Source organism: Nuphar pumila, chromosome 2 (assembly GCF_984573655.1).
Source record: "Nuphar pumila chromosome 2, dmNupPumi1.hap1.1, whole genome shotgun sequence".
NCBI lineage: Eukaryota > Viridiplantae > Streptophyta > Magnoliopsida > Nymphaeales > Nymphaeaceae > Nuphar > Nuphar pumila.
The window spans coordinates 3,418,062-3,428,483 of record NC_143250.1 but is presented as its reverse complement, the minus strand read 5'-3'; the positions used below and the strand labels follow the sequence as shown (position 1 = coordinate 3,428,483).

Below are 10,422 nucleotides of genomic sequence, written 5' to 3'. Positions count from 1 at the left end.
ACTGGATAATCCCTTGCCACGAAAATCCTGAAATCCATATATGTGACTTTAATTCAAAATCACGTCCAACTCTTGGATTCGTACACGAACCGATTTGACGAGCCCCACCACCCACCAAAATTTAGAAACGGATCCGGACCCTCTTTTCGGGTCTCGTTTTATCCAAACTCAAATGACCGAAAAGATCCTCGGCCACCTCCACTCTCAGCCGTGCACTAACCTAGAAAGAGCGAAAAAACCAAAAAAAAGAAAAGAAAAGTCAAGTAGGAACAAGCGAGCGAGGACAAAGTCACAAACAAGAACAAAGAACGCTGATAAAATAAAATAAAATAAAGCAATTAAATAAGAAAAAAGAAAGAAGGGGGAATTTGTACGTTCCCGGGAAATCACATGCGTTTGTGCCCAAAAGCCTCCAAAATCCCGCAGGGAATGAGCAATCCGCAGAAAGGACAGCGGCAGAAACCAACAAAATACCAGGCAGGCTTTTTCCCACGACACTTAGCTGGGCCCCACTCAACATTAAAAAAAAGAAAAGAAAAAAAAAACCGTTTTCAAAATAACACCTGTCATCCTTGACATAATTCATAAAACTACCAACCTAACCTTTAAAGAATTCTGAAAACCGTCAAAATACCAACCCTTCTTTAGTTACTATTAAGAGGTCGGGCGTTTACCCTTGAAGATTAAAAACAAAAAAAAAAAACAAAAACCTGCTTCGTCTCAAAGGTCAGAAGTCAGCTTTACGATCCCCTTTAGATTAGTGGTGCCAATGGGTCTGATCTGGTTGGACCCACCTGACTGAACCCGGATTTGACTTGGAGGTACTGGCATTGGGTCCAGACCTGGGTCCCATTGGGTCTGCTATAAGAAAAATCAGAACGGGTTCTATAAAGATTACATCAACTAGACCCAGTTTATATTCTGTAAAGTAATATTTTTGAACTTTTTTATATTGAAAAATCATGAGTCTTAATCGAAACTCATATTGGACCCAGATCTGATATAAAATTTCACAAACCATACCGGAATATATATTAATCTGACCCTTTGAATCTGACCCAGTTACTACTCAGACCTCCTTTTTTATCAGGGTATGGGACGGATCGGGTCCTAATCAACCCCACCTAAGATTGAGTCTTGAGACAACTAAGATCGAAATAAAATAAAAACTTTTCAGGGCTTTTCTAAATTATGCTGAAAAATAAGATGCTTCCTTGAAAATTGCCCAAAAGAAAATTTCAATCTACATATTTCTCTCTCTCTTTCTGCTTAGGAATCTACCGATCTCTCTCTCTAGCTTCAGTGAATCGGCAGGCAGAGGAGGAGGAGGAGGAGGAGGGAGGAGAAGGGAGGCCTACTACTTTTTAGTGGCAGGTAATAGCCGGAATGATGATGCTCGCTGTGGAGCTCTGACTCTCACACGAGCAACTTAGCGGCCGAGTTCGCGATTTTCTCGGCTTTTCGCTCTGTGAAGCTATCCCTCGAGCTACAGAAACGACGAAGAAATCCTGTTCTTCATTTTCTTTGTCTCTGCGTTTTTCTGGACTTTTCCAGGATCTCTTTTTTCGGTTCTGCATTGAGGGTGGAGCAGATATTGGTCTCTCGTGAGTGCTTGACGTCAAAGATCGCAATTTTCATGCTTTTTGCTCTCTTTGGCTCGCGCTCGAGGTTGGGTAGAGAGGGAAAAGGTGTTTTTCTGTGCTTTCTGGGGTTTCTTTACGTATTCAGAAACAATGTGGGTTGGTTTCTCTTGTGAATGGGCTCAGAGAAACACTCTTCCGTGAAATCGTTGGGTTTTCAGCGAGATTCTGATCGATTTTCGGTTGTTCTTTAGAGTTTCTTCTGAATCTTTCTCGGCTTGATTTCGCCAGCGCGAGCGTCATTTCCTCAACTGCGTGTTTTTCCGAGATTTTCCTCGGAAATTACGCTGGAGGAGGCTCGTTCTTCATATTGCGCAGTTTTCTCCCATTTTTCTGTGGAGTTTTTACGTGGAAAATTAGCCGAAAAATTCTCTTATAGTTCCTGAGATTTTGCTCTGAAGTTTTCCTGTGAAAATTTGCGCAGACATCGTCTCACTCTCGGCATTGCGTGGCTTCTGCGATTTTCCTCTGGGACTTTTCTGTGGAAAGTTGGTTCATAGAAGCCTCATTGAAAAAATTACCAAGAGAAACTTGTCACTCTCCGAGTTGTTAATCAGAAGGAAAGCTGCGCAACACTCGAATTTTCTCGATTCCCACGGTTAATCCGCAGAAACCTCTCTGAGATCTTAAGAAGAAGAAATCCTTTCACGGAAGCATAAACAGAGGACGCGTCCTCTTCCCGCGCGCTCACGTCTCTCTCGTGCTTGAGAAGCTTCGCATCGAACTCGATTTAATCCATCCTTTCAAATCCGCTCCTCCTTTCCCACCAGAATCTACCGCCGATGAATCCCCTCCGGTTCGTGTCGTCCCTCCTCCTGGCGGTTCTTCTCATCCGTCTCGTCGACTCGGCGACCGACCCAGTCTCGGCTTCGCATCCTGTGAACCCGGGCGAGTCTCCAGGCACCGTCCCGGCCTTCCCGGTTCAGTCCGAGGCGGAGGCGTGCCGGCTGGACCTCACGGCTGAGCTCTTCGGCGGGGTGAAGGACGCCTGCGGTCAGGGCCTCGACCGGAGCCGGTGCTGCCCGGTGCTGGCTGCTTGGCTCTTCGCGGCCCACGCCCGGACGGCGCTGCAGCCTTCGGGCCCGGTCTCGTCCGACCTGCCCATGATGCCCGACGACTCGCAGAAGTGCGTCAGCTCGCTTCAGGCGTCGCTCCAGAGCCGCGACATCGCGCTGCCCCAGCCCAACGCGACGTGCGACCCGGTCCTCTGCTTCTGCGGCATCCGGCTCCACCAGATCGGCTCGCTCAGCTGCCCCGCCGCGTTCAATGTCTCGGCGGCTTCTCACAGCGCCGCGCCCACCGCCGCCGTCCGTGCCCTCGAGTCCAGCTGCCGGAACGCCTCCTACGCCGGTTGCACCCGCTGCCTCACTGCTCTCCAGAAGGTAAGGTTCTATCGCTAGGTCTGGGAGACGAGACGAGCTGCTTGTCGCTCGGCTCATGTTCGCCTCGTGAAGAGCTCGAGGACGATCATGAACAACCAGCTCGGTTCGTTTCGTTTTTTTTTTATTGAATATCCATTGGATTTTTGTCTTATTTTTATTTTTCTTGATTTTGGAAAAATTTGCTTCTCTGAGATGTTCCAGCGATCTTTCGATCACGGGGAATCTGCCGTATGCATCACGACTGACACTGATTGTCCTTGTTTTGTTGGTGTTTTGTTGTTCAGAAAAACTGTGATAAATTGGGATATTGGAAAGTGGGATAAGTCGGGATATTCGTTATGGATCCCGCCCAAATCAATCTTGTTTTCTGGATAAGTTGGAACAGTTCATATGCAACGAACCCCTTGTCTAGAAAAATACGAGGAGTTTGGAAACTGCGATACGCTCTAGAAATGCAATATCCCAACTCATCCTACTTTTCCAATATTCTGTTTTTCTTCCCTGGTGATAAGATTTCAGTTAGCAGAGAGAGCGTTTGGAATCTTGTGGAAACTTTCCCTATATCACGAACTTGTAGTACTAGGAACGTGTAGGTCTCAGGGAAAGTTTCACGTGCTTCCTGCGCATAAGTACGTTGGTGAAACTGCTCCTATTCTTGGCCTTGATCACCTGTTTGGATATGATTGTCATTATTCAAAAGCTTTTGTCCTTGTGAAGGGTATTTTTGTCATTTTGGAATAATGGTATGTCTCGAACTGAGCAGGTTGGTCTGATCCAGGGTTACTGCCTCGTTGAGAACTATTTCTACCTTTTTACTTTAATGATTTTCCAACCTCATGCTGTTTTTTTTTCCCATGTTTTTCATAAACGGTATTTCTGCCACAAATTCAATGCTGGGATTAGGTGTCAAATTACATTACTCTACCTTCAACTGTTCTAAAAGACGCATCCTTACCCCCATGGAAAACTGATTCTCACTCGTTTCCCAGTCGTTTCCCAATTCGTTTCTCATTCCCGTTTTACATTCACCCCCTTTTTTGGTTTATCAAGGCGTTTCTGGTTTCCGTTTTCTTTTCTGGCAACCTTGATCTAAACACACTATATCGCGTTTACCTAAACTAACCTAGTCTTGCTCCGCTCCAAGGGGGTGTTGGCTTAGTGGGGTGGGCCCTTGAATGCTATATGGGCAGTCAATGTTCTATTCACATGGGCATCACCCCTCTGGGCAAGCCAAGCCAACGCATAGCATAGGCTTGGGGACAGGGTCCTAGCCTCAGAGTTATTTGCTGCCAGCACTACAACCATAGGCATGGCAGGCTTAGCCAGCATGACCAGGTCTTCATGCTGGGTGCGGTTTCTTCGGGTTATATATATAAAAAAAAAACCAGTCTTGTTTCTATTTGAATCTGGTATTTGGCTACCAAACCCAGCTGAACTGAGTAGAATTCTGGTTGTTCCCTTGCTGCAGCTTAAAGAGGGTGAAAACGCTACCAAAGATGGCAACGACCGGGCGAGCAAGATGTTCAGCAGGGACTGCCAACTGATGGGCTTGACATGGCTTCTGGCGAGGAACAAGACCGCCTACATTCCGACCGTCTCCGCTGTGCTCCGGGCGGTCATGTACAGCACTCATCCTCTACACCAGTCCACATGCAGCCCCGACCAGGAGAACATGCCGCTTGCGGTTGACTCGCTCCAGTTTCTGAAGGCGGACTCGTCTTCCACCCTAAGTTCACCCACACCAGCAGTGACCCTCTTATTGCATGCCACTCTTCTGCTGGTTGCCTTATGGTTTCATTGAGGGAGGCTGGGGTCCGAAGTCAGGATATGGATCGGGTCATGAGGATCTTGTAGGAGTAATGGACTATCTTCGGCATGTACAAAGTAGCATACCACTCCTAGGCCCGTTTCACTGTTTTGGTTGTTTTGTGTCTTACATATTGATCTATTTGATAATGTGTTGATAATGCAGTGGTTGTATCTCTTGCACTCCTTGTCCCCATTAGTCGTCTATGAATGAATATACCATTTTTGTGATTGGAATTTGGATTACTTTTTTCCTTTTTCCTTTTCTCAAAGAGATTCTGATCTGACCCACTTGCGCACATGTTCTTGGTCAGTTCCCTGTTAGTTAGGGGAGTCAATGGTCAGGTATGACCCGATTCGGGTTTAATGTAATATGTTTGATTATATGATTAGGTTGGAATTGGAGGATCCAAGTAGTAGTCTATGGACCCGGATCTGGTTTGTGGATTTTTAAAATTCGGATTTGAGTGGGGCCCACACGAGTTTTGATTGATATTTGCAATTTTTATTTAAGAATATGAAATCTAATATTTGATTGAGTCTGGTTTATGTTATCTAGTCTCGTTTCAATATTGTGTTTTCTTATAGAGTTTAATTTTAAATAATCTAACATCCTTTTATCATGCTTTTTAAATTTTTTAACTATAAGGGCGTGTTTGATGGAGTGGATAATAAATCCGAAGTCGACTTTTTCTCAATGGAGAAAAAGTTGGACTCCCAAACAAGAAATGGGGGAGACAAGTACTTTTTATGTGTTTGATGGCGATGGTGGCACCCATGTCAAAGTGGGAGTAAATGTTCCAAAGACTTTTGATCCATTCCATCAAATTCACACTACATGTTTGAAAATTTTTCATTCGGTTTTTTGAAGAACCTATTTATAGTAAACTTTTCTGTTCTGAGAAAAATCTTGATAACGAGATTAATGAGAATGTTTAGAATCAGGTCAAGATCCAATCAGTTGGCACCCAGTTCAAACCTCCATAGTGTTGGTAAAAGGGCTTCTTTACTTGTTCACATTAAATATTCTTAGCCTCAGCCCCAAGGGTTTTAGCCTGGTGTTGAGGGGCTTTGGCAGCTAGCAGGTGGTCAGGATTCCATTCTCACATTAGCCCTTTACATTATCAAGAGTAAGAGTATCATGTTACTTGTTTATGCTGAAGCAAGGCGACTCCTTGGGGGCAAGGGGTGCTCCACAAGTTTACATCGATGAGACAACGAGACAAGGACCTGTAAGCAATCCCTTTTTTTTTGAAAGGCAAGCTGGGGTTAGGCTGACCCCTACCAGAACAACAACCGCCCATGTGGCAGAGGGATTCGATCCCGAGCCTTCAGCTTGATACAGGACCCCAACTATCACATGGGAAACCATCTCGGTGGTACCTGTAAGCAATGTTGTCAGTATCTGTATTGGCCCTGAATCGTTTGGCCACCGATTCAGCTGTATCGGCCGACACCAATACTCAAGTCAAGAATCATTCTGTATCGGTTAAAAAATAATAAAAAAATATGTGAATAGTTCCGTATCGGTTAAAAATAATAAAAAGTATTGTGTCAATCATAACATCATACATGTTAAAACTATGAAAATAATATTAAATATTTATTAAAAAGTAGCCGATTCAGGGTTGAAGAGTATAATTTTTTGCTGATACGACGATACCGATACTGATAACATTGCCCGGCGGCTATGTCTCTAATCTGGAGGGTGGTTTCTCCTCCATTCATCATAAAAAAATATTCCCAGCCTCTATGGGTTATCGAGTAAGCAACAAACTGGAGGAATTATTATAAAGGGACATTCAATTTGGGATTCACAAGATGCCTGCATTAATGGGAGAGGAATTTACTGTACATGGGGGCTTTGGTAAACTGTGTTTTAGTGACGGCAAGTAATAAATATTTACAGTTAAGTAGATTCACATGCTTGATGGGAGAATTCACCGCCGGCCCTCAAGCTGAATGTTTGTCTGTGACTTCATTCAAGGCAGTGAAGAGACAAAAACTTTGTCATTTCTAATTCCTTGATGTTTGCAGTAACGTTTTCTTAACAGCTGGGGTGATAACGAGGCCATTGTTGGTGATGAGGGAATCTTCATTTACTCTCTCTCTCTCAAGGTATTTGGAATTGATTTAATCATGGTGAAGGGACAAAGTTTGAACACTCAGACTTGGTTGGTGAGTCTGGTTGAGCTTGGACTGGGTCTCAGTCATACTCATAATTATCGGTGATTTTTTTTTAATTTCTCATTACTAAATTTTGATTAATCAGGATAAATTTTTGGGGCTGAGGGAATCTTTTTACAGATTTTTTAAACTAAATATTAGAGTTTGCAATTGATTTAAGCATGGTCAAGGACCAAACTTGATCACTTGACTATTTTGCCATCGGGTCAGGCGAGTTGCGCAGTCACTGGTGCTACACTACTGAACCACCATAACTTATGGTAGTACACACTCGATTTACAAAGAGCTAAGCTCCAAATGCAAAATCTAACCTTTAGATAATGTTTAACATATTGTATTTACTATTTCTATGTATTGAAATTGACTGAAATATATTATTTTATACTATTTCTAAACTACCCTTATTTTCATGAATTATGAGCCATTCATTTTCACTGTTTTATAAATTGAATCTTATGATGCATTAGACATAATAAAACCTTTCTAATCTAGTAAATACACCATGCTAAACACATCTGTACGGGTAGATGTACCATTTGATGGCTAGATTCATACAAACAATGGTGTCTACCACCATATGGTATCATGGTACAGAACCATATATATATATACTGCAGTATTATTGTAATATTACAATATTAATAAAATATCTTCCTGCTCCTATACAATTTTGCTTTTTATATCCTTCCACACTTTATAGGTACAAATGCATTTGTCAGTATTTTCCAAAAAATTGCAAAATTTTTAATTTAGAGTTTGCAAATTTTAATTTAGAGCTTGTTCATTTAAAATAGCCTGAGGAGTGAGTGTAGGCAAAAGTGCCTATGTTTGATTAGGAACACAGTAATTGGTAATTATCTTCTTTAGGACATGCATGTACAATCGTCCGGGTCACCAAGTGGTAGCGGACGGGCCTGGGAGAAGGCGCTGAGGCTTCATCCCAACTTCGACTTCAACTGGGTGTGTGGGTGCCTTTCACTTGTGGGCTCTAAGGGCTTGGGTGTCGCTTACCACGCCCAGAGATTATCTGCCTTGGTGGGTAACAAACTTATATAAAAAAAAAAGACTACCGTAGAGCAGTCTGCAGTCTATAAGCTACACTTTGGAAAGCACGCATTCATGGAATACCATGGGACGAACAAGGGCAAACATCCAGTGAAAAAAAAAATCAGAAAAAAGGAGAGTAGGGGTTTGTATACGTCGACTCTCCATTCTCATATCCCCTCCTCTCCTCTCATCCCCCAACTCTCCTCTCTTCACCTGTTTCTTGCTGCCTCCGGTGACTATTCATCGAGGACCACCTGCCGGTGATGAGCGGCAGTACTCTCTCTCTCTCTCAGTGAACCCTAATTCGATTTTAGGATTAGGGTTTGCTAAATAAACACTTTTTTTTTTTAAATTTTTAATGCTTATTTTTTGTAATTTATTGTGTTAATGCATGCTAAATCCATTTTTTTCAAATATACTTAGATTTCAAGGGTTTTATATTTTAATCCCTATTTTTGCTTTTTATTGAATGAATACAGGTTAATTAAATCCATTTTTTGGTATACTTAGCTTTTAAAGAGTTTTGTATTTTAATCCTTATTATTGTAATTTATTGCGTGAGCTACATCCAATTTTTTTTAGTATTATTAGATTTTAAGGGTTTTGCATTTTAATCTATATTTTTATAATTTATTGATGAATGTATGCTAAATTCAAATTTTTGAGGTATTTTAATCTTTATTTTTTCAATTTATTTGAAGAATGCATGCTAAATCCGATTTTCTTTTCCACATATGCTTTAGATTTTAGAGATTTTGTATTAGAATTCTTATATTTGTAATTTATTTATTGAATGATGCCAAATTTATTTTTTTCATATATGATTTAGATTTTAAGGGTTTTATATTTTAATCATTAATTATTTTTATAATTTATTGAGTGAATGCATGCAAAATTTAATATGTTTTTTTGCTATGCTTAGATTATAAGAGTTTTGTATTTTAATTTTTATTTTTATAATTTAATGTGTATTTTAATCTTTATTTTTATAATTTATTGAGTGATTTTTTTTTCTTAATGCTTAGAATACGAATTTCTTTTTTATCAAAGTATCAATGCAAATGCTAGACAAGGATACCATGTAACTGTCCTGGACAAGGTCAATATGGGATTGGACATAACACTGCCCACGAATCAAACACTTGTGCTTTTATCAGAAAATTTTTGTTGAAAACAAATAAATTCAATACATATAAGAAAATAATATTAATTCAAATAACTTTTTTTGAAAATTGATCATAAAAATGATAAAATCAAATTTTTCACAGCATATTTGTGTTAATGATAAAATAACAATATTGTCAAGGGATAGGATTTGCTACACTCGTCGGTGAAGAACCCCTTAGTTGGAACTCATACGGGGATATTGTTTTGACCAAAATTTAATCTCATTGATGTATTCAGCATGGTCAAAATAGTTGGAATCAACCCATCAATCATAGTTTTTTGATGAAATATTTATTTTTTCTAGGGCGCTAGATTAGGCCATCAATTTTTCAATTCTCGTAAAATTTGACATATATGTAAGAAAAACATGATCCAAAGTTTAGTTTCTATTAATATGTAGATCACATCCCAAGGAACAGATATACAAAAAAAAAACTCAAAAAATAAAAATATTATATTTTTGCATTAAGGGGTTCCTTAGCAAACATTACCCTATTTTCAATATATTATAATTAAATTGTACTTTTAACATTTGTAAAAAAAAAATCGCCATGTTATTGCTTTGGATTGTAGCCCTTGTCACAGTGGATCTTGACTGATGGCCTGTTTGACTAAGCTCAGATGCATGTCTACGCACACATACACATTGATAAAAGTGGGAGTTTCACCTTCATCTTCTTCTTTTACAGTTAGTAGGTTTCATTACCCCCCACTATCCCAGAGTTCCACTTGCAGAGCTGTGACATTTCAAGCTGAAACGATAAAACATCTTCGAGGGACGCCACCCGGGTCACCGGTGTGGTAGTGGGCTTGGGGAGAAGGTGCTGAGTCTGCTGACCCCTTTCGTCTCAGCACTACAAAAAAAGTAGTTTTTACTGGCGCATGGACTGTGCCACAAAAAATATTTTCTCTGGCACATTAGTAAGTTGCGCCAGTAAATGTGTTTTTTTTCAAACATTTCCCTCGTTTCTTTTTTTTTTGTCCCAAACATTTTCGAGAATCTTTTTATGCTCTATTTCCTCAAACGCGGAAGAAGAAGAAGAGGGCATCTCGGCCACTCTGTCTCTCTCTGATGAAAGGTGCTGGCGCAAAGAGCGCTCTGGTGGTGAGACGACACTTCGCGCGCTTGGCTCCGGTTTCCTCCTCATCGGCGCATCTGTGGATGGGGTTTAATGCAAGAGCACTGAATATGT

General features: G+C 40.9%; 1 protein-coding gene across 1 annotated transcript; it reads left to right on the top strand.

Annotated features, from left to right (window-relative positions):
- Window positions 1-1,314: 1,314 nt before the first annotated feature.
- On the top strand, window positions 1,315-5,064 carry LOC149844505 (putative GPI-anchored protein At4g28100). The gene is made up of 3 exons (XM_089994615.1): window positions 1,315-1,374; window positions 2,065-3,022; window positions 4,491-5,064. The coding sequence occupies exons 2-3, from the start codon at window positions 2,423-2,425 to the stop codon at window positions 4,821-4,823; spliced, it is 933 nt and encodes a 310-aa protein (XP_089850741.1). The 5' UTR covers window positions 1,315-1,374; window positions 2,065-2,422; the 3' UTR covers window positions 4,824-5,064.
- Window positions 5,065-10,422: the final 5,358 nt, after the last annotated feature.

Bases quoted from the DNA above. Each gene is read 5' to 3' on its own strand.
- LOC149844505 (XM_089994615.1), top strand. From the start codon at position 2,423: ATGAATCCCCTCCGGTTCGTGTCGTCCCTCCTCCTGGCGGTTCTTCTC. The intron at 3,023-4,490 runs GTAAGGTTCTAT...CCCTTGCTGCAG, and splicing joins GCCTCACTGCTCTCCAGAAG to CTTAAAGAGGGTGAAAACGC.